We start from the raw sequence: 24125 nt of genomic DNA, 5'->3' as shown, positions 1-24125 counted from the left end.
ACTGACTTGCAGCATCTCGCGTGACTGTGACTCTCGCAGCGTCTCATGTGACTGGTGACTCTTGTGTGACTGTGACTCTCACAGCTTCTCATGTGACTGGTGATTCTCTTTTGACTGACTTGCAGTGACTGTGACTCTCACAGTGTCTCGTGTGACTGTGACTCTCACAGCATCTCGTGTGACTGTGACTCTCACAGCGTCTCATGTGACTGTGACTCTCGCAGCGTCTCGTGTGACTGGTGATTCTCGTGTGACTGTGACTCTCGCAGTGTCTCGTGTGACTGTGACTCTCGCAGCGTCTCATGTGACTGTGACTCTCACAGCATCTCGTGTGACTGGTGATTCTCGTCTGACTGTGACTCTCGCAGTGTCTCGTGTGACCGTGACTCGCAGCGTCTCGTGTGACTGTGACTCTCGCAGCGTCTCGTGTGACTGTGACTCTCGCAGTGTCTCATGTGACTGTGAGTCTTGCAGTGTCTCATGTGACTGTGACTCGCAGCATCTCGTGTGACTGTGACTCTCGCAGTGTCTCGTGTGACTGTGAGTCTTGCAGTGTCTCGTGTGACTGTGACTCGCAGCGTCTCGTGTGACTGTGACTCTCGCAGCGTCTCGTGTGACTGTGACTCTCACAGCGTCTTGTGTGACTGTGACTCTCGCAGTGTCTCGTGTGACTGTGAGTCTTGCAGTGTCTCGTGTGACCGTGACTCGCAGCGTCTCGTGTGACTGTGACTCTCGCAGCGTCTCGTGTGACTGTGACTCTCGCAGTGTCTCGTGTGACTGTGAGTCTTGCAGTGTCTCGTGTGACTGTGACTCGCAGCGTCTCGTGTGACTGTGACTCTCGCAGCGTCTCGTGTGACTGTGACTCTCACAGCGTCTTGTGTGACTGGTGATTCTCGTGTGACTGTGACTGTCGCAGTGTCTCGTGTGACTGTGACTCTCGCAGCACCACGTGTGACTGTGATGCTCACAGGATCTCATTATCATGGCACTAAAGAGCTTTAGGCAGCATTGGTGAAGTTGGGGTTTGCTCAGCCAGGTCATGTTTGGCTCCTGTGTCCTGGGCCCCTTGGCCCATGTGGGTGCTACAGGCGGGCAGTCTGCATAGCACGGTCCTTCAGAGACTGTTCTTTAGAAGGACCCTGGTGGAAAAACGCACTCCGTGTCCTGGAAGGTGCCTTCATGGGTGGCGCCCGTGCGGGTCTCCCGCGGCCGGTCAGGATGCCCGTGCAGGTCTCACCCGCAGCTGGTCGGGGTGCAGGCCACGCCCTTCGAAGGTCATCTTCCCCAGAGCCCGTCCTCTGTGCCCACGTGGCATCGCTGTCCTGTGGAGAGAGCTGCCGTTCTGTTTGCATTGAGAAGGTAGCAGAGGTTTCTTGAGGAGGAAAACAGCTCCTGTTTATTTTCAGCAGAAGCAGAAAAATGCAGATGGTTATATTCAGGACAGAATCATGTCAGTGACTCAGGTCATCACCTTTAGACACCAGTGTGTCTTGTGAGGATCAAACCCATTTTTCAGGTGTGCTGATTTCTCTGCCATTTTGAACATTAACTGTTTTTTTTTTCCCATGAAAATGTTTTCTCTTAAAAATATCTTTGTCAACCACTACTCGTAAGCCCAGAATACTTCATTTGACATGCCGGAAGTTTCCATATAAGGAATCACCACCTGACTAGGACCAGGGGCTGGAGGAGAGGAGGGGGTGGACGCCGGCCTCCTCCCGCCTGGAGGCTGCTGACGTCACATCTTCTCCTGGTTTCCTGGTCAGGCGTGGAGGACTCGGTCTGTTCCCCACGCAGTCCCGTTTGTCAGGCAGCAGTGACAACCTTGGTCCTTATTCATTTGATGTCAAAGGGGGTTGAAATCTCAGTGGGAGACAGAAGTCTTCAATGCAGTCAGCAGCTTTCCTCCACCCAGAAACCTAATTCTCTCAGAAATAAAAAGTGACCTTCAACCCCAGATGTGGCCCTTCAGGAACAAATGGTATTGAAACTGGAAGTCTGCAGCCGTGGTTTGCTCTGTGCATGGGGAAGAGGCCAGAGTGTTTCACATTCATGAATACTTTAAGCCCGCTTGATTCTCCGTGAGTCCCGGGCCCACAGGAGAATCAGCCCTCCCCCGTGGGATTGTCCGTAAGTCCTGGGCCCACAGGAGAATCAGCCCTCCCGCTGTGGGATTATCCGTGAGTCCCAGGCCCACAAGACAGCGCCTGCTGTTGGAGCACTGACAGCCGGGACCCTCTGCTCCTTCCTGGGGGCTGCGGCAGGGGCTGCGAGGCGGTGCGGGAGACACTGAGTACACATCCTGCCTTACACGGAGGAGACTGTGGAGAAGAGGTGAGCGGGGTCCCAGCATCATGACATAGGGGTTTGCGGCACCTGCATACATCCTGGGATCCCCGGGACCTCCAAGAACGGAGCCGTGGAGTGTCCTGCAGGTGCACATTGGTGAGCAGCGCTGTGGCACCTCTTTCCAGCCTGTGTGACTGTGCCTTCGTCCTTAGCTCTTTGCCAAGGCCCACCCAGTCCACGTGGCCTTGTCTCACCTGACTCCCTGTGCCGCGTGTGGACGTATGGCCACGTGCACAAGACCAGGGGTGCCTGTTAAACACACGGCACACAGCCTACAGAAGTCTGGAGCTTTCCTCCTCCCTTTTCCTGGAGAAAACACATACATATATCCATATGCATACCTACAGGACCTGCCTTTTGTCGTTCGAGGCATTTGAAAGGCTAGAAGGGCTCTACTTTATGAAAAAAAATTCATTCTTTTCTATCAGATGGTGACTTTATATTTTAATGTTAACGTATTCTAACTGTTTTAATATTTTCTCCTTTAAGTAAATATGTCTAAAGTTTCAGAGTAGCGAAAGTCTTTGATTTCTATACCAGCCCCTCCCCAGCCTCCATGAAATGTGTCCTGTGTTTATAAATTTTTTTAGCACTAGGCTGACCCAGATGGATTCTCTACCTAGTTTTCCTCCAGCAGGCAAGTGGAAGATAGGCTTCCTGGTTGCTTGCTGTTACTTCTGTGTTAGTTTGAAATATTCCAAAAATTTTACTTCATGGGGTGCAGCACACTGGGTTTCCCAGCGCAGGGTCCAGGCAGCTGCCGGGATGCTCCCGCCCGCTTTCCAGGACAGCCTTGAATGTACAGCAGGGAGGGTTCCTTCAAGTCCCTGCCAAAGCTTCCAGGGAGTTGCTGCCACCGTCAGCAAGAGCCGGGCATGCAGCACGCTGCCTGCCGTGAGCTGCCCTGGACATGGGGCTGGTCTGTAGCGGCCTCCTGTCCCCACAGCCGCTTCTGGTCCTTCGTGGTGCTGTGGCTCCCACAGCTGCCCAGGTCCCATCCCATTTGCTCAGGGAGGAAAGAGAGGACTTGGAGGTCAGCCGTCCCTCCCTGTGTGGCTCCTCCCTCACCACAGGGGCCAGGGTACTGCCCCACACCCCTTCCTCTCATCCCCACCCACTCCTAGCCCCAGCCCCCCGCAGTGTGTCCCAGGAGGGCAGGTGCTGACGCTGGGCCTTCTAAGCACAGCCCTTGGCACTGTCCTTGCTCGGAGCCACCAGTCACTCCTCATTGGCTAGAAGACAAGTTAGAGATGGTGGTAGGCGACCATGGCCTCTGAAGACATCTTCTCCTCCCAGGACCTGTCACTGCTGCCTTCGTGCCAGATAACTGCACGAGAAATGAAATTCGGGACTTTGAGAGGAGATGGTCCTGGAAAGTGCTGGTGACCACTAAGATCACAGAATCCTCCTTGGAGGAGGGAGGAGGGCCGCGGGAGAGGGTTCAGAGGAGGCCCAGAGCTGAGGACACGGGGCCTCTGGAAGCTGGAAAATGCGAGGAGGGGACTCTCCCCCTGGACACCTGGATTTTGGTCCTGCGAGACTCACATTGAACTTCTGACCTGCACAGCTGTGAAGTCATGAATTTGGATCATTTGAGCCATGACGCATGGTGATTACAGCAGCCTCAGGAATCTCCTTGTGTCCCGGCCCTGGCACGACAGCCTCATCTCACGCCTGTCCCCCTTACACTCCATGTGCTGGGGCAGATGAGGCAGCTGCACCCCAGATATGCCTGTCTCTCGGGCTCGCTGCCTGCACCCACCATGGGCTTGCGAGACGGACCGGGTGCCTGCCGCGTGGTGTTCCCTGGAGGCTGCCGTGGCCTCCATTCGTCCTGGAGACACGCAGGGTGGGGGCTGCTGCTCCTTTCGGGATGCAGACGATGGGGCGTTAAGGGGATCTGGAACCAGGGTCAAGTGCAGCCTATGGTGGGGGCCATTGAGTGAGGTATGCTGAGACCTCCGGTCGTTGCTGGTACGTCAGTGGAACCCAGAAAGAGGTTGAAGGCAACGTGTGAAGAGTTTAAAGCTGTCTCAGAAAGTTAAAACTTCACAGATACTGCTCATAAAATATGCATGACGTGCCTGGACTTACAGCCTCAGTACCTTCTAGCCTGGAGTGAGCTCTTGCGTAATGTCCAAACTGTTTCTCTGCAGTGGGCACCGTCAACCCAGCGTGGGGCTCTGTGCTCCCCTCTGACACGAAAAACAGCTCCCACCCGTCCTTCAAGGCCCCCCTCAGCTGCTGCCTTGCCACAGATCTGCCCTGACCACCCTCCCACCCCCAGAGAAAGGAAGCAGAAGGTGGTGGACACAAACAAGGAACGCGGACGGCCGCCACACTCGTCTCTGCACACGGATGCAGCCATGCACGTTTTTAAGCAAATTTGGGGAGTTTTCAGCCATGATGTCTTCAAGTATTTTTCGAGGCCAGTCTCTCTCTCCTCCTTTTCAGGAATCCATGACACGAATGTTAAACTTCCAGTGCTGTGCAGAGGCCCTTGAGATACCAGTCCTTCTCCTGCTGTGCTTCTGAGACCAGTTCTGTAACTCCACTCCTAATACCTGCAGCGTCTTGGAGCCTAACATGTTAGTGAAGCTGCTTTGATTGAATTGGACATGTGTTCAGAAAGCTCTGGGCACCTGCTACTATGGTAGGCCTTTCCCCAAACTCATGATAGACTGCAGAGTTAATGGTAGATCAGATTCCAGGAAACTAAAGGACCAGAACCCTTCATGGCTGTGTACAGTAGACAAATCTCAAGATTCACTTAAAATACACACAATACACATAAATCAGTGATGTATGGGAATTTTGCTGTCACCGAACAGCAGTAATTTTTCCTGTTATGTCTCATTTGTGGGTTTTAACCAAATTGTGACTTGATCTTTTAATTTTCTGATTAACCAACATCCTTTAAGAATGAGTTAGTTTTGTACATTATATTATGCAATCAGTGGAAATGGTGGATGATAATTGATGGGGAAAAAAAACTTAGTAACAACCATGTCTAAAGATTAGATCATTAGGTCATTCTTCACACGGTCAGAACTTCAGGTATGTAGACTGGGATTTGATTTTTCTTACATTAAGTTGGTAACTTTAGGAAGAATGCTTCTCTCTCTTTGGGCTCTAAATATTTCCTGAAAGTTATGGTTCCTGAAGTGTTAGTGAATTGAAGTCTCACCGTAGGTGTAATTGAATAGATAAGAAATTATCTTTTGTTTTATAGAAGACTTGTCACAATCTTCCTCTAAGTAGAAAAGCTTTCTCTGTGGGTTTTGGAGTTTGTAATTTGCGTAATTCATTTTGGAACACGTCTGGCTGCAGCCACATCTCTAGTGAAGGGCTCTGGGTCCCGCCACTCAAGCTTGGCAAGTTCTGAATGCCTTGAGTTTGTTTTCCAAGCTTTGGGGTTTTTTAACATGTCATTAAAGTTCCTCTTTAGTTGAAGTCTTCTGTTCATTAAAACATCTTTCCAGCTGGTATTAATTCACTTGAAAATGTATTCCACATAACAGTTTTTCTTTGTGAGTTCTCTGCCGCGTCACAAATCACCACACGTGTCCCTCGAAGCTGCCCCCGCTTCTTGTCATCTGGGACTCAGGGCTCAGGCCGTGCTCAGGGCCGTCCTTCCTGCTGCTTGCAGGAGTTCAGGGCCATCCTCCAGCACTCGGATTGCAGACGGTTCCTGTACCCAGGCCCTCAGCTCCCAGAGGCAGCCCGCGGGAGATCTTCCCCGCAGTCAGCACAGCCGAAGCCGTGTGGCGGGACCTCTTCCCGAGAGCAGCATCCCGAGCTGTGCCGGGCCCTGTGCGTTGCCGGGGAGTCACAGGCCCCTCCTGTGCTCACAGTGTTGGGAGCTTGGTTTCCTGCCCAGGTGTCCGTCATGAGTGGTGTCCACAGGCGCCTCTCCGAGCTGTTCCAGCAATGCTCTTTGTGGAAAGTGCACCAGCCCCACACCAGGCTCAGGTATTTTCCTGCCACCCAGAGCGAGTATCTGCCCTGGGTTTGGAGACCTGCAGGAGCCGTCAGGAGCCGTGGTCGGCCGCGCAGCTCGGGGCAGCTCTGGGCAGCGTTGCCATCTGTCCCCTTTGTTTGCCATCTCTGCAAAGTGCCGTTGACGAAAGTTAACTTTAATGGTCTCTAAGTGCTTTTAGTTTTATTGGCAGAGAATATAGCACATCTGAGAGGAGGCCTGGGATGTTTGTCCTTTCGGACGGGAGAGAAGTCCATTGATGTCAGGCAGCAGGATTTACGGTTTAAGCGGTTTGTTCCTTGAGACTAGAGCTGCTTAGGGTGCTGTGGTGGCCTTTTCATGGGAGGTGCCGTGTCTCGTCATTTGCTGAAGCCTGTGTTTCTCCACAAACATCCGCCTCTTTCTCTGCCAGCTCAGAAAGAGACTCCACAGCCCTGTGTGTGTCAGCCTCTCTGCAGGTTCTTGTGTGATCATGGAACTTCGGGGAAGGGAAGGTGCCGGAACCGGGGCCCCATGGTCACTGGAGCCTTGTGGCGGGGCCCGTCCCCTGCACACCCCGTGGAAAGCCTGCTGGTCTCCGGAGCCAGCACTGCTGCCTCTCCAGCTGCTTTTCCTCGCTCTGGCCTCTTCTCCCTCTCATGCTCAGGGGGCTGTCCCGGCCTTGCTCTTTCCCTTCTCGTCTCCTTCCTCTCTCCCAAAGTTGCCCCACCTCGCTCCAGGGCAGAGCTGGGTTCAGTGTTATTATCAGTGATCTGGGGTCATGGAAGGAGGCTGATGGAAACATTTAATTTTTGTGCGTTGACAGGATATAGTAGCATCTGGTGTTATCTGTATTTGCCCTTTGGTAGAAATTCCAACACTTAGGTGTGAACTCATTTGTGTTTTTTCTTTTTACAGACTTCTAAATTTTCCTCAAGATTAAAAACATATGTTTTAGCATCTTTTAAGTAAATACAAAGAACCCTCAACTTAGAATGGTTCAGCTTAATGGTTTTCTGACTTTACAACCATGTGCAGGTGATGGGTGTTTGGGAGAAACCGTACTTCGAATTTGGAGTCTTGACTCCGCGTTCTGCAGAAAGCCGTTTCCGAGTTGGCCTCGTGCGAGATGATTTGCCAGCGGTGGGCTAACGGCAGTGGTGGTAGTGTGGAAGGCGGCTGGGCCAGGTGTGCTGACTGTTTTCAGCCTGTGATGGGCTCACCTGGACATGACCCCGTCATGAGCCCAGGAGCCTCTGTAGTGCAGAAAACTGTTTTTCAAAAAGTACAGTCATCTTTTTTCTAAAAACAAGTGCAGGAAAGATAGGTGTCGTTCCCACACCGATACGAGTCAGCCAGAAAGACGGAGAGGAGATGGGAGCACTGTTAGGCGAAGTCAGGTTTAATGCACGTCCACGTTTCTGGTTTGGCTTTGCAAAGTGCACCTCCAGGTCTTTCAGATAGCACCCGATGGACACGTGCCGGCTGCCCTGCCTCACCAGCGTTGGCCCTCCCAGGTGGGGCGCCGCACTAGCAAGGGCCGCGTGGGGTCCCTGGGTTGCCACGCTGGCTGGCCCGCCTGCCCTTGGCTGTCAAGTGCAAAATAACAGATTTTAACGATGCCTTTTTTTTCTCTCTCTCAACTAAAGCATGATGTCATGTTAAAGGCCCTAAGTATTTTCAGAATAGAATTTAGTAGAATGATTCCCATAGGAGACTCACCATCAGAACAGTAAATACAGTGATGTAAGCATTCTGGTGAAGTGCGAACATCAATAACGTCTTGGATTGACCAACTGCTCTTACCAAATACCTTTAATGCCAGCGTCCCTGGTAACGTGTTACTTTCAGAGATCATTATAATGACCTGATGATAAAGTCGCTGCCTTAGTTAATTAACCATTGGTTAAAATGTTTCTGCCTTTTAATAATTCAGGCCAAGGTACATGTGTTGGGACTCGTTGGACCTGTTGGTGATGAGTTTGAAATTGCAGACTGGGTGAGGCGGACTCAGGGCCGGGGGTGAGCCGTGATTTCCAAGCCTCTGTAACTCTAACCTCAGGGCCTCAACTGCTCTGAGCTGTGCCTGTCTCAGGAGTTGTGCTCTGTGTCTGTTTGTCATGGCCCGCTGCAGGGGTGAGGTCATGTCTGTATCAGTCAGTGTCCCTCAGGGCCCCATGTGGCATCCCTTGGGCCCCAGCCAGGTGGACACGTCCAGACCCCTCCTGAGAAGCAGCCTGTGCTGGGGGGCAGTGGACAGGCCGCCTGGCTCAGGGACCACGCGGCTGTGCCGTCGCACAGACACCCTCAACGTGGGAGGGCTGTGAACAGAGCTGCCCGCCAGCACCCCTCCATCGTGATCCCTACTGGGCATAAAGCCGTCTTTTCTCTGCTGGCAGCGGCCAAGAAGCCTCTGGCTGCTGTGTGCAAATTCTTTCTGCATGTCCTCCCATCTCCGCTCAGTTCAGGAGAGGAGGTTCACCTCCCTGGCACGGAGCTCAGCCTCTCTTGCCTCCACAATGAGGCGCTGATGGCACTCACTTCCCGCGTGCTGAGGTTCCGGGAGGCTGAGGTTCAGATGTGGCACACGGGTCACCCACTCGCTCACCCGCCCACCACACACCTCCCGCCTCTGTTCCCACTCCCATCAGCATCACACGTGTCAAGCAGGGGCTGGCCCATGCTCACCCCAGGTGTTCAGGAGTCACCCTCCCTGCATGTGTTCCAAATTGGAGGCATGCCTAGAGCGAGCGAGCCGGCGTCTTAGCGAGTGTCCCTATGGCATGGCCACATCTCCACCCAAATTCCCAGATGGGAAAGACCAGGACACCTCCCAGAAAGCCCTGTCACTTGGAAGTCATGCTGTGGATCTCAATGATCTTGAGAATTTCAAGCAAATATTCTGATTATTTACCGTAAAATCCAACAGTGTGCTAGGAATAAAGCCCCCGTTCATGTAAGGCACAGAAGGAATGTAAACCCAGCCCCTGCTTGTGAAGCGACTGGGCTTGCTCCATGGATTTCCAGGAGTCTTTCACCTGAGGCTTTGTTTTAAGGATTGGTGAGTTTCAAAACCCAGGGCTCGGGTAGGAAGCAGAGTCCCACCTCTGGCTGCCATGCCACTGTACCCAGAGCCCTCGACTCTGTGGGAGAAGGCCTGTTGTTGGGGATGGGGCCCAGGAAGGTCTGTGGCTGACTCTTGGCTGTTTGTCAGGTGGACGACATCCTTGGAGAAGGCAGCGATGACAGCGACAGCGAGAAGAGGAGGCCAGAGGAGCAGGAGGAGGAGCTCCAGCCCCGGAAGCCAGGGGCCCGCAGGGAGCGGACACTTGGGGCCTCTGCGTCCAGCGAGAGGAGCATGGCAGGTGGCCGCGGGCCCAGGTGGGTGTACACTCTGAGGTGGGAGGGGCCTGACGTGGGCTCTTGGAGGTGACTCTGCCTTCGGTGGGCCGCCTGTGTCTTGTTCTTCATGCCCTCCCCTGTTCTGTCTTGACAGCAGCAGCTTCGATTCAGCAGCCCCTGGTGGTGGACGCTTGGTTGCCTCCATGTTGAATCCATGTCATATTACATGTACACACAGACGTGTGTGTGGTCTGCACATGTGCACACAGGCGTGTATGGGGTCTCCATGTGTGCACAAAGGCGTGTGGGGTCTCCATGTGTGCACACAGGCGTGTTTGTGGTCTATACAAGTGCACACAGATGTGGGGGGGGGTCTCCATGTGTGCACACAGGTGTGTGTATGGTCTTCATGTATGCACACAGGCATGTTTGTGGTCTGTACGTGTGCACACAGGCGTGTGTGAGGTCTCCATGTGTGCACACAGGCGTGTGAAGTCTCCATGTGTGCACACAGGCGTTTGTGGTCTGTACGTGTGCACACAGGCATGTGTGAGGTCTCCATATGTGCACACAGGCGTGTTTGTGGTCTGTACGTGTGCACACAGGCGTGTGTGAGGTCTCCATGTGTGCACACAGGTGTGTGAGGTCTCCATGTGTGCACACAGGCGTGTGTATCATCTCCATGTGTGCGCACAGGCATGTTTGTGGTCTGTACGTGTGCATACAGGTGTGTGAGGTCTCCATGTGTGCACGCAGGTGTGTGAGGTCTCCATGTGTGCACACAGGCGAGTTTGTGGTCTGTACGTGTGCACACAGGCGTGTGTGAGGTCTCCATGTGTGCACACAGGCGTATCTCCATGTGTGTACACAGGCATGTTTGTGGTCTGTACGTGTGCACACAGGCGTGTGTGAGGTCTCCATGTGTGCACACAGGCGTATCTCCATGTGTGTACACAGGCATGTTTGTGGTCTGTACATGTGCACACAGGCATGTGTAGGGTCTCCATATGTGTGCACAGGCGTGTGTGAGGTCTCCGTGTGTGCACACAGGCGAGTTTGTGGTCTGTACGTGTGCACAGGCATGTGTGAGGTCTCCATGTGTGCACACAGGCGTGTGAGGTCTCCATGTGTGCACACAGGCATGTGTATCTCCATGTGTGCACACAGGCGTGTTCGTGGTCTGTATGTGTGCACACAGGTATCTGTGGGTCTCCATGTGTGCACACAGGCGTGTGTGAGGTCTCCATGTATGCACACAGGCGTCTGTGGATCTCCATGTGTGCACACAGGTGTGTGAGGTCTCCATGTGTGTGCACAGGCGTATCATCTCCCATGTGTGTGCACAGGCATGTTTGTGGTCTGTACGTGTGCACACAGGCGTGTGTAGGGTCTCCATATGTGTGCACAGGCGTGTATGAGGTCTCCGTGTGTGCACACGTGTGCATGTGTGGTCTGCACATGTGCACACAGTTGTGTGTGAGGTCTGCATGTGCGCTCACAGGTGAAATGAGTAGGAGCAGTGCCAGCCTCGGAGAGGCTGCCCCAGCTTCAGCAGGTGAGTGGGGAGCGCCCACGGTGGTACTCCAGGTGCACGTGCGCTGTCCGCGGGTGAAGAAAATGGTGGGGCTGCTTTCTTTATCCGCCAGGTGCACGTGCGCTGTCCGCGGGTGAAGACAATGGCAGGGCTGCTTTCTTTATCCGCGGAAGCAGTTCTCCGCATCTGGTCTTACTCTTAGGCTATTCTCTGGGTGAATAAACATTTCAAGAAAAGAGTGTAACTCATTCAGGCAATCCAGTTGTAAAATTGGGCCAGAAATTCCAGCAACAAATGCAGACAGGACAGGATAATCATAGCTCCATTTGCAAGAATTACTTAGAGAAAATCCCTTGCTTTGCAACTCGGGTTCAGCAGGGAAATGTGTGCAGTGTCTCTCAAGGCAGCCGCTCTGTTTACCGCGTAGGAAGCAGCATTTCCCAGCTGTATTGAGATGACATCAAATTGTTTTGGGAGAAATTTTGAAATTCCATATTGGGCCTTGGTTTTTCCACATGGATTATGGGGTGGTTCTGCCTGGCCGTGCATTTCTTCACTTCTCGGTATAGACCTCTTGGGTCTGTCTTGAAGCTCTGGGGTCAGGTCTGGGAAGGGCAGCACGTTGGGGGCCTCCGAGACGGTTCTCCTGCCCTCCCCTGAAGACCCTCTAGGCCAGGGTTGGGCTGAGCAGGCTCCAAGGAGTCTGCTGTGGCCATGTTAGTATCTGCAGATTTGCAGCGTGCTCTGGGTGTGAACATACGTGGTTTTAACATGATAGTTTTTTTCTAATTAAAAGAAGAAACCCAAAGTGTTTTTCTACTAAGACCAGTCAGGGTGCTGCTGGTTGACGTGGTGACGTCCACGTTATCCAGTACACGTGCTGTTGCTGCGTCTCCCCGTGTGGGCACCTGGATGAGGCGCTCAGCGAGTCGCGGCCCAGACCTGCGGAGGGCCTGGGGGCCAGGACGGGAGTTAGCACCCTGGGTCTTTTCTCTTTTATTGCTGAATGACCTGCACTGGCAGAATTGGACTTCACTGGTGAAACAGTGCAGATGAGATGAGAGAGCCCCTCTGCTTGGTCGTGGCTTCAGCGCTGGTCTCCCAGCTGCAGGAGGCAGTCAGGGCTGGGCCTCTGCATTCTGGCTCCTCGGGCAGGGACCGGGATCGTCACTGTCATCCCTGTTTCTCTTTATGTCTTACGGACTCAGCGGGCTTGGAAGATTTTAGAATTTGTTATCAGAAGAATAAAGCGTCCCAAGAGTCTGTTCTGATCCCGCCACACAACCTTCATCCCTGCCACTGGGATGGGTGGGACTCTGGGCGCCTGACCCCTGCCTGTGCCGCGCCCGCCTTTGTGAATTGCCATAGCAGCCTGACTGCTGGGACGTGCATGTCCCTAGAAGGGGTGGGACAGTGGGGTCCGTTCAGCTTCCTGTCAGCAGGGAGTGGGGTCCGCGCGGCTTCCTGTCAGCAGGGAGTGGGGTCCGCGCGGCTTCCTGTCAGCAGGGAGTGGGGTCTGTGTGGATTCCTGTCCACAGGGAGTGGGGTCCACGCGGCTTCCTGTCAGCAGGGAGTGGGGTCTGTGTGGATTCCTGTCCACAGGGAGTGGGGTCCGCGCGGCTTCCTGTCAGCAGGGAGTGGGGTCTGTCTGGATTCCTGTTAGCAGGTGGTGGGGTCTGTGTGGCTTCCTGTCAGATTTTTGTGACTTTGGGCTTTGGGGGCCTCATGCCTTCTTTAAAGATCAGGGAACTCCAGTTACATTTCATTCCTGTTTACAGGGTATTCAGCGAGACATGCGAATGTGTTGAAATTTTTCACGTAACATTTTTGCTTGTAACGAAGTAAAATATGGTTTGAGTTTTGGGTTTATTTTTGCACGTCAAACATTCAGCTTCATCCTGATTCTTGCCCGTGTATGGCGACGCATTTTGTGCGGAAGCTGGCTCCGCTTTTTCCCATCAGTGCTCTGGTTGGCAGCACATCTTGCTAATTTCACTTGGCCAAGCTTTTCTGTAGAATCTTAATGTCACTTGAACTTGAAAACGTTTTAACAGAAGGGGGAAGGTTGTGTTTTTTACTTGTCTACCAAGAAGTGATTCATTCTTCTCTGAAATCAACAAACATCAGATGCCTGCTATATATGTAGCCTCCTGCTGGGCGCTTTTACTCTTTAAAGTAAATCCTCAAGATAAAAAACCAAACAAGACATCTTCAGAATGTTTAAGGATCTTACAGACACATCATCTCACCACCAGTTCCAGGTACTGAAAAGAACAGGTACCCAGGTTGGGCGAGTTCTCCCGTGTAGGTGATCCGCCCCTGAGCCTGTGGTGGGGTGATGTCTCCCATGTGGGGTGATCTGCCCCTGAGCCCGTGGTGGGGTGATGTCTCCCATGTGGGATGATCTGCCCCTGAGCCCGTGGTGGGGTGATGAGTCCCATGTGGGGTGATGTCTCCCATGTTGGATGATCTGTCCCTGAGCCCGTGGTGAGGTGATATCTCCTATGTTGGGTGATCTGCCCCTGAGCCCGTGGTGGGGTGACGTCTCCCATGTAGGGTGATCTGCCCCTGAGCCCGTGATGGGGTGATGTCTCCCATGTGGGGTGATCTGTCCCTGAGCCTGTGGTGGGGTGATGTCTCCCATGTGGGGTGATCTGTCCCTGAGCCCATGGTGGGGTGATGTCTCCTATTTGGGTGATCTGCCCCTGAGCCTATCCTTTTATTCTTTTGGTGGTAGGAGGTGAGTCATCGCTCACAGAAGGCAACTTTAAAATACACCATAGCCTCTTCAGATTATTCCTAGAGTCCGTGGAGAAGTGAAAACGACATTGAGTTAACTGCCAAGAAACATAGCATAGCATTGCTGGGAGCTGTTGTGTTAGCGGCAAGAGGATGAGCTGGTCACTCCCATGATCTGTTGACAGAGACAACAGCCGAAGACAGGTCCCTGAGTACTCGGAGATTTTAGTCCTGGCGCTGTTTCCTGTCCCATCTGGCGCAGTGATAAACAGGAAAGGAAAACAGCACCACGTTTTAAAGGCTTCGTTTCCTGACACGAGTACCCAGATCCAACACTCAGCTCTTCTCCATGGGGGCGTGTGGTCAGCCTGCGTGGGAGACACGGGCCGGCCGGCGAGGCTCCTTCGAGGTCTGGCCCCTCTTGTCGGTTTGGGAGGGTTGCGTGAGTTTCCTGGTCTTGCAGACAGACAACAGTGAACAGTTCTCCCCAGAAACACACATCAAAGTTCTTTTTAATCTTGGATAGCCAAGCAAGATGTTCTTTAGGAGAGAGAGGAGCAGAAAAACTATTCAAAGACATAATGACTGAAAACCGCCCAAATTTAATGGAAAACATTAATTTATTCATCCCAGAAGCTCAGCAAACCCCCAGTAGGATGAGCACAAAGATCCTTCCACAGTGGAAGTGGAAATGCTGGGACAGGCCTGGGGGCACCAGGGGAAGCGTGAGGCCTCCACAGAGAGCCCGTCCTGAGGCTGCAGCCGCTTCTCCTCGGAGACGGAATGACCATACCCAGGCCCCCTGTCCAGCAAAACAGCCTTTCAAAAACAAAGGCTGGGCTTTCGCAGACAGACAAAGTGGGAGCTCACTGGCAGACGCGCCTTACAAGAAGCTCTTCAGGCTGAAAGCAGGTGAGCCAGAGGAAACTGAGTCCACACAAACAAGCAGAGCACCAGAAATGGTGGTTACGTAACTCTGTAAGGCAGCATGTTGCTTCTCCTTTTCTCTCTTGATTTAAAAAGTGGTATGGTTTTATATTATAAAACTCTATGGCCAGGTGTCTGGCGGCTCACGCCTGTAATCCCAGCACTTTGGGAGGCCAAGGCAGGTGGATCACTTTAGGTTAGGAGTTCAAGACCAGCCTGTCCAACATGGTGAAACCCCGTCACTACTAAAAATACAAAAATTAGCCGGGCGTGGTCATGCATGCCTGTAATTTTAGCTACGCAGGAGGCTGAGGCACAAGAATCACTAGAACCCAGAAAGCAGAGGTTGCTGTGAGCCAGGATCATGCCCCTGCACTCCAGGCTGGGCCACAGAGCAAGACCCTGTCTCAAAAACAAAAACTCTTTGTGGTGTTGGGCCCATGACATGCGCGAGTGTAATCTTTGCCAGTAGCAGCACAGAGCAGGGGACTGGGGGTGCAAGACGACAACAGGTGGTGACTTGAATCTACAGGAGGCGAAGAGAACCCTGTGTGCTGGGCAGGAAGGTCGCTCCTGCCACACTGAGTGGCATTGACAGGAAGAGGTGGAGAGAACCGGAGCCACATGAGTGCACACTTACTCTCCCTCCTGTAAATGAGCCGTTACAACAGCCTAGGACTGGGTTTGTGGCACATGTGGATGTGGTATTGTAGCAGTGAAGCACGAAGCGGGGAAGGGCCAGAGCTGCGCAGCAGCCACGTCTCCATGTCTCATGGAATCAGGCAGCGTTGAGCCCGAAATTGACTCTGATGGAGTGAGATATTATATGCTGAACCCAAGAGCAGCCACTAACGAAGTAACTCAAAATACATCATGAAACAGACCGTGAACGTATGAAAGGAAAATAAACCTTGGGTCCCCCCATCACTAAGCTGACAGGAAAAGTTGAGCTGGGGAACTGCTGAGGGCCAGTCTGCCTCCCATTCCCTCCAGAGTCACCCTCTGCTCCCTGAGATGGATACAGGTCTGATGGCCTCCTTTGGAAAGGTTGATCAGAAACTCACAAGAATGCAGCTGTTTGCCGTTTGTCTACCTGTGACCTGGAAGCCTCCTCCCCACTTCCAGTTGCCCCACCTTTCCGGACGGAACCAGTGTTCTTCTGACATATGTTGATTGATGTTTCATGTCTCCCAAAAATGTATAAAACCAAGCTGTGTCCCGACCACCTTGGACACAAGTCGTCAGGACCTCCTGAGGCTGTGTTACGGGCGCATGCCCTCCTAACCTTGGCAAAAAGAAACTTTCTCAATTAACTGAGACCTGCCTCAGATATTTGGGGTTCACAAAAGGAACCAAAATGTTACATTAGAAAATGATCACTTAATGCAAAAGGAAACAGTAAAGAGAAGACAGGAACTAAAACTCCATTAGACGTGAAAAACAAAAAGCGAATGGCGGTTGTAATGCCAAAGGGCGCTCACAGATTCACATCACTGGGGGGAACAGTGTGGTCAGAAGGCAGGCATTGCATCGGTCAGCAGACCCATAGGAAAGCCGGGGTGTTACCTGATACCAGAGACGACTGAATTTAAAACAGAATGCGTCTACGAATACAGGGGATGCCTTCTAGTGAGAACCGATAGAATTGTGATGATGAGAGCCGGACTCACCGGGAAGGTGTGAGCGCTGCTGGCACACGTGCACCCGAGGTGAGGACCACCCACCTCCGCAGAGGCAGAAACCGGCCAAGCAAAGGGAGAAGTGGACGCGGCGGGACCGCGCGGGTTTCCCACCACTCAGTCGTGGGGGCCTCGGACCAGCCCTGAAGCTCTTCAGGGCACGCAGGAGACTCCGCAGGGTCCTGAGGAAGAGCTGGCCGGAGGACGGGGGTGCCGGCCTGCCGGCAGGGTGGGCCATGGAGCTGCAGCGGAAGTGGCCGTTCTGGAATATCCTGTGCCTGTGGCCAGCTGGCTCTCAGCAGGGGCACCAGGCCGCTCCGTGGGAAAGACCTGTGGGTCCTGAGAGTGGGTGGGGGTGTCGAGGGCCCCCCTTTTCTCCCGCAAGTGGGAATCTGAACGTGCTGCTGGGGTTAGGGGATGGGAAAGATCTCTGGGTCCTGAGTGGCATGGGTAACTTTTGTGGAAAGATGAGAGGTCAGCACCCCCACGTGTTGTGACTGGATTGTTTCTCCCGTGCGTGCTCTGGGTTTGCCACTCGAGGGTGTCGGAAATGGAGGCTTTGTTGGCTCTCACTGCACACAGCATGTGGAGTTTGCCTTCGTAGCTGTGCAAGCATGGATCTCTTGCAAGAAGGAGAGCCTCATGACTGCCGCTGTACTGTGAACGGTCCGGAGACCCTACCTTCCCACCTCATACTTCGGGGCTTTTTTTCTTTTTGAAGAGACAAGGTTTCACTCTGCTGCCCCGGCTGGAGTGCAGTGGCAGGATCACGGCTCACTGGCACCTCGAACTCCTAGGCTCAAGGGATTCTTCCACCTCTGCCTCCCGAGTGGCTGGGAGGCACCCCACCATGCCTGGCTAATTTTTAAAAATTTTTTGTAGAGATGGGGACTCCTTGTTTTGCCCATTGAGACCATACTGGTCTCAAACTCCTGGCCTCTAGCAGTCCTCCCACCTCAGCATCCCACAGTGCTGGGACTGCAGGCGGACACCATGCCTGGTGGTGGTAAAGTGGTCTTTGGCACACCGAGGCAAAGGCTCCTGGTCGAATGCATTGACCATGTGATGCCAGCCACTCAGGTGCCTGCAATTTAGAATTTGGGTACAAAGCTGCTGGATCAAATAGTTTTTTTAATGATTGCCCAATTATAAGTGAGGGATAGAATTTTTTTTCTCGTCCTTTCAATACATGAAGCAGCAATTCTTACCCTAAAATACGCTCGCTCAACTTCTCACTTTAAGGAACCCCAGGCTGGGGTGCAGGCTCTTAGAGGGAAGGGTTGAGCAGTGGGGTGCCCGCCAGCTCCCTGCTGGGAAGGGTCCCTGCCTCCTCTTCCACCTGCAATACACATCCAGATTCATTCTAATGCCATGAGATTGCTGAGGAGGAAAGCGTGACAGCGTCCACACCCAGAACTGCTGCATACCCGCCCGCTGGGGTCCTCGGGGGACTGGGGCTCGGGCACAGCCCCTGCGGAGGGCACCGCTGGCTCTCTGGGCCTGGGCCTGGGCCTGGGCCCACTCTGAGCAGCTGACCAGCTCTTGCTGCCTTCTTTCTTCGACAGGGCCCAGCCTGTGTTGGAGGTGGTTGGACTTTCAGGTCACCGCTCATCTGGTGGGTTCCCTGCAGGTCCCTGTGAAGTGCAGGCTTTGCCTGCTTTGACCAGGCAGCCCCACGCCACCCTCACGCCACATTTCACTCCAGGATTCCTTGGGGAAATAAGCCGCCCTGTACAGCTGTCCTGGTGCGTGCAGACCTGGCCACCCCAGCATGGGTTTTCAGTGACGTGGTAGCCTCACTGTGTGCAGCGCTGATCCTTCTTTCTGCAGCCACGCTGGCGGCAGCCACGGAAACCCTGTGGCTATGGATTGCTCCTTCCCCACTGGATCAGATGCTGCTGTGACACAATCACGCGTGTATTCGCCACACTGACAGATACCTTTCTGGTGCTAAATTGTGCACTGTGACAGCCCAGTGTGTTTGGGAAACTGAAATACGGGTCGGGGGCAGTTTACGTATGTATTCTTCTATTTGGATTCTTGCCTTATTCCACGTTAAATTTGAGATAAATGTTTGAGCTTTAAATTTTCTCAAATCTGTCAATATTTCTGTATGGAGCTGTGCAGCTGGTCGTATAAACAAAATATAAATATTGCATGTTATGCTGAGGAAGTGAAGCTGGTGTTGGCTATAGACATTTACTGACTGTGGCATGCATCTGTCTTTAACGTTTGAGGTAATTTTTAATTACTAAAATTCATTCGTCTTGTATTTTTAAATGCCACCTACAAACATCGTTTAGCCAAGAATAAATGTTTGTGCCATCTTAGCGAGGCGCTCCTGTACTTCACTACGGAGCTGGAAGCCCGCAGAGGCCAAGGGCACGGCGTTCTCGGCACCAGGAGAGACCACGCGGGGTCTGGCAGGACCCATGGTGGGAGGGGCACTCCAGCCCAGGCTCTGTGACTCCTCAGGGTAGAAACCGTTGACCTGCCCCCAGACACGCAGCCTCACGCAAGGCCTGGCCCTGTCTCCTGTCAGCCACGTTTTTCCAGAATGCGTGGAAAACGTTTCTCTGAGCATTCTCACCGGCATGGTGGGGTCCAGGTCCCTGTCTGTGAGATGGGAATGATGGTGCCGGCCCACTGGGTTTCTTGTGAAAATCGAAGGAAGAGGCCCCCAGGACAGCTGGTCCTCAACCCACAGCATCCTCAGCTGTGAATCCACAAGAAACTGTACCCAGCAAGCACTGTGAGCACCTGCAGCCACCTCGTCTCACAGCAGCAACACGTGTGGTTAGAGTCATCAGTAGCATGTTGGTGCAGGAGTGCTGTGAGCTATATCTGTGTGTGTGAACTGTGTCTCTGTGAGCCGTGTCTGCGTGTGTGAGCCGTGTCTGTGTGAGCCATGTCTGCGTGTGTGAGCCGTGTCTGCGTGTGTGAGCCGTGTCTGTGTGAGCCATGTCTGTATGAGCCATGTCTGCGTGTGTGAGCCGTGTCTGTGTGAGCCATGTCTGTATGAGCGATGTCTGCGTGTGAGCTGTGTCTCTGTGAGCCGTGTCTGCCTGTGTGAGCTGTGTCTCTGTGAGCCGTGTCTGCCTGTGTGAGCCGTGTCTGTGTGAGCCATGTCTGCGTGTGTAAGCCGTGTCTTTGTGAGCTGTGTCTGCCTGTGTGAGCCATGTCTGTGTGTGAGCCGTGTCTGCGTGAGCTGTGTCTGTGTGAGCCGTGTCTGTGAGCCATGTCTGCATGTGTGAGCCGTGTCTTTGTGAGCTGTGTCTGCCTGTGTGAGCCATGTCTATGAGCCGTGTCTGAGCCATGTCTGCGTGTGAGCCATGTCTGTATGAGCCGTGTCTGCATGTGAGCCATGTTTGTGAGACATGTCTGCTGTGTGAACCATGTCTGTGTGTGAGCCGTGTCTGAGCCGTGTCTGCGTGTGTGAGCTGTGTCTATGTGAGCCATGTCTGTGTGTGTGCAGGGCTCTGCAGCAGGAGCTGAGGTGGCCCCTTCCATGGGCTTCATTCAGGTCCCATGGCACCCTGGCAAGGCACACTGGCTTTTCTGAAGGTGTCCTGCTGTCAACAGCATGGCTGGGTGTTTTAATCAGCCTTTTGAGGGGAACGCTGTGGCATATTTCTAAACTTCAAGCAGAAAGAGTCACGGCTGATGCTTCCCATTCTTTGTCTCTCTTGCTGCTGTTAGAACTCTTGTCTGCCATGGACGGCGTCCCCACTTGATTTTAGGAAGAAAGGAATTGTTGGAACCGGTTCTTGCATCTCTCGCCCTCCCTCTCCTCCGCCTGCTTGTCGTCAGAGTGCCTCCTGGCCGATGTCAGCCCCGTCTCCACGTTCTTTGGGGGACCCTGCCCCTGCTTGCTCAGTGCCCTGTCCGTCCAGCCCAGCCTCGCCACGAAGGAGGTGACCACACCTGTCGACCCTGGGGTCCTGGCTTCGCTGGGAGGGGCGAGGGCTCTCTTGAAGAGGCAGGGAGCTGAGTCACCAGACTGTTAGGGTCGGGCCGCGCACTCCCAAGGCCCTGTGCGTATGAGATTCTGGCCCGGCCTCTCCCGGACTTGGTGACCGTCCCACACTCGACCTGAGAGTGCGCTTTGGCCTTCCTGTTAAGTCATGACCGCCTTCCTCCCTGAGGTCAGCGCCGTGCACTGCTCAAGGGGCCCAGAACACCGCCTCTGTTCACAAGGGTCTCCTGTCCAGCCCTCTGGACCTCAGGCAGTCCGCCGCCTTGGCCTCCCAAAGTGCTGGGATTAAGGCGTGAGCCGCCACACCCAGTCTGCTCCACTCTTAAATGATGAGATGCTTTGCTGTTCAGGAAAGGATCTTGTGAATCCAGGGGTCCCCGCGTGTCACGGAAGACGGCAGTTCTCATCTTGCATGGCAGGCCAGGGAGGGAGGAAAAGGGGAAGGGGTTGTCACCCCGCAACCCAGCATGTGCCACCGGGACAGGGCTTGGAGGGGTGGGGCCCTCGTGCTCCTGTCACACTGTTCCCTGGACCATAGACAGCTGAGTTCTCTGAACAGGCTTGTCGTGACCGGTCGGTGGTGGCTGCCAGCCCGTAGGGTTCTCTCACCTTCCGCCGGTCCGTCTTTTCTTTTTGTCTCTTAAAAGTGAAGTGTGGTCTTTCTAACACCAGCATGAGTGGCTTCAGGTGATTTCTGTGCCGTGGTTTGTGCACGTTCGCCTCGAGTGTGTGTGTTACGTGCGTGCTGTATATGCACACAGCCGTATCGTACGTAGTGTGTCACATACATGTTAGATACACACATGCATTGTATCTCCGTTAGCCAAGAAGATATTTTTAGGGTATTCACATACGGTGACTCACTAATTTCTCTCAGTGATTTTCAGGACTGTGACTGGACACTGGCGTGGCCCAGTTGCCCCCATCAGGGTAAAATCAAAACAGGCCGTGCACCGCTCACCAGGCTTCCGTCTTTAAGGGTGTAGCTGAGGTTCCGTGACGCAGCACCGGGAGGCGGGCGTCTAGCAGGGCGTCAGCAGGCCAGAATTGCGGTGCTCCGGGCGTCTTGTGGGTGTGTCTGTTCACGGCAGCCAGCGTCACTGGAACCAGGTGCATCTGCAGTGGCGCCTAAGAAAAGCCTAGTGGCATTTGCTGGTTCTGCAAAGGGCTGGTGTTCTCTTCGCTTATTTATTAGAGTGACCATTTTAGCACGGCCCGAGGAAATGAGCATTTGCAGACTGCGGCCCCTTGACGACCTGGGAGGTGCTTGTTAGCGTCACTCCGCCAGGTGACTTCCTGTCCCGCCCTCGCACTCCCATTCCGACCGGTGTGTGTTGATGAGCTGCTGGGACACCGCTTTGCCCGTGGCGTCCTCGTGTGTAACAGGCCGGGGCCGCCTCTGCGCCTGTGTGTCGTGACCCCAGGTCTGGTGGCCCACGTGCGTCCTGGGCCAGAGAATCGTGCTGCGTCCTGTGTTAAAACCACAGAGGCCCCTTTCCAAGCGCAGACCCCGCGGCCACCCGGCGTGCATTTGCGCACCCCGGGCGTCTCACACCACGCTTGCTTCTCTGCAGAGGCCACAAGAGGAAGCTGAACGAAGACGACGCCGCCAGTGAGTCCAGCAGGGGGTCCAGCAACGAAGACGAGGGCAGCAGCTCCGAGGCCGACGAGATGGCGGCGGCTCTGGAGGCGGAGCTCAACGACCTCATGTGAGCGCGGGCGGCGGGACCGGAGCCGTGCGGACCAGCCCGCGGACCCCGCGGCGTTTTCCTGAAGGACGTGTATGTTTGCAGAGCTCCACATACAGAAACACGTTATTTTGCAGAAATAGGTGTTTTTAAGAAGTTTTACTAAAGGAAAGTCTACTTTTGTAAGTGACAGGTGTTAAAGGGCCGGGTGTGCTGTGCCAAAGAGCTTAGCAGAGCCTTGCGGGGCCCAGGCTCGCCCCGCCTGCTGTCTCAGTGAGGGGTGGGCGATGTGTTTCCCCCTGTACCAGAGCACATTCCTTAGGGGAAGGCTTCAGGGTCCCTCGAGACATGGACAAGGAGTTCAGATGGGATGGCACGCGTGCCGAGTGCTGAGCCCCACGAAGTGCTGAGCCCCACGGAGACAGGCCTGGAGCACCTGCCACTCCCTCCCAGGGGACCCACTTCTGGGGAACAGCGCGGCTCTGGGCGGCCTGGAGCTTCCTGCGCAGGCTCCGTGCCACGTGGTCTGGGCGGCCACCCTGCTGTCCTCCCACTGGCATCCTGGCAAGGGGGCGTTGCTTTTGCTGGGCAGCCTTTTATGTCTTAGATCTGATGTAAAGTTTCTGTAAATCTATTTCATATCTGACCCACCAGACGGATTTCTCTTTCATTTAATAAAAATCCTTTTTGTAAGTTATCTTCTCGTGGTGTGTGGCAGCAGTGACACCGGCCTCTCCCTTGCTGGGATCCAGCTCCTTAGCTGAATGCTCATGGGGCGTGGGGTGGGCTGGCTCCGAGCTCACGGTGGGTTTGTCTGCACGTGACTGGGGGTAGGAGTTTAAACAGGAGAGGGTCTCACTGTGGCTGCTACTCTCCGTGTGGAATTTTTCCACAGATCGCACTGAAACATTAAAAATCCGAGACCCTTGTTGTTTCTAATTATTAGGTTTTTACATAACTGAAACCTGAGATGCCCAGAAGCTCCCGCTGGGAGCTCGTTCACAGGCAAAACGTGGAGCTCCACCCTGGGCTGTCTGTTCCCTGGGGTGGTCAGGGTCTGGCTCGCAGCCCCTCAGAGAAAGGCATGCAACAGCCTGTGTCTTCAGAAGGGCAGGCACGCGGCGGTCTCTCTCTCCCTTCTGGTCACGCCGCTCTGAGGACCCTAGACCAAGCAGCCTCAGTCGGCAGCTGGAGGAGGAGGGGACGTGAGCCCAGACTGCTAGCGTCAGTCCCGCCAGGACCCCCCGAGGTCACAGCCTGTGCTGATGTCCCCTCCTCCTCCCGGCATCAGTCCCGCAGTGTGATGGGCGCAAGGCTGTGCGCTGAGGCCGTGGCCCTTCTCCAGAAGCGCTGTCCCCTGCGTTCCCACACACCCTTACCTGACTGCAGCTCGCAGGACCTCCGGGCTCAGGCTGCCTCTGCTGGGTGTGGGGCCTTTCCTGTGGGGTGTCCAAGGGAGGGAGGTGTCCTCATGCTGTCAAGATACGGCGAGATGGCAGCAGAGGAAAGGCAGCGTCCCCCAGCAGCGTGCCAGCCCCAGGTGACAGGTACTAAGCAGGTTATGTGCAGGGCCATGTGACGAGGCAGCTGCACCACCCAGCCCAGCTGTGGGTTCCCTGGGGTCCGAGCTCTGAGGAGGCCGCAGGGCAGCAGGTGCCAGTCAGGGAGCTCCTCCCCTCCAGAGAAGCAGGGTGCGAGCTGGACCCCACCTCAGGCTCACTTTCGCTGCAAGCAAGGCAGAATCTAAGATGAATTGGACAGAGAACAAAACTAATGTACAGGTTGATACCCCAAAGAGAGCATTGGATTCTATGGTTTATATGGGCACAAAACGTGCAGGGAGTGACGTGCTGGGTGGGGGCCGGGGAGGCCGAAGGAGGCCTCGGTGCTTCCTGGAGGCCTCTGGGGAAGGCTGGGGGACCCCTCCTCTCCG

At 54.2% G+C, this 24125-nt stretch overlaps 1 protein-coding gene across 6 annotated transcripts in view; it reads left to right on the top strand.

Moving 5' to 3' along the window:
• The window catches only part of CTDP1 (CTD phosphatase subunit 1), a 74610-nt gene extending 51725 nt beyond the window's left edge, over nt 1-22885 (top strand). For 5 of the 6 annotated variants that reach the window (XM_039463768.2, XM_074383226.1, XM_010336713.2 and 2 more), the window contains 2 exons: nt 9522-9688; nt 22079-22885. In XM_039463768.2, coding sequence (XP_039319702.1) covers nt 9522-9688; nt 22079-22217 — 306 coding nt within the window. In that variant the 3' untranslated portion in view covers nt 22218-22885. The remainder of the gene's footprint in view (nt 1-9521; nt 9689-22078) is intronic. The other variant, XM_039463769.2, reaches the window with a different exon arrangement.
• The last annotated feature ends 1240 nt before the right edge of the window (nt 22886-24125 follow it).

The sequence above is a fragment of the Saimiri boliviensis genome, chromosome 13 (genome assembly GCF_048565385.1).
Source record: "Saimiri boliviensis isolate mSaiBol1 chromosome 13, mSaiBol1.pri, whole genome shotgun sequence".
In the NCBI taxonomy this organism is placed as follows: Eukaryota; Metazoa; Chordata; class Mammalia; order Primates; family Cebidae; genus Saimiri; species Saimiri boliviensis.
This window is presented reverse-complemented; position numbering and strand designations above follow the sequence as displayed.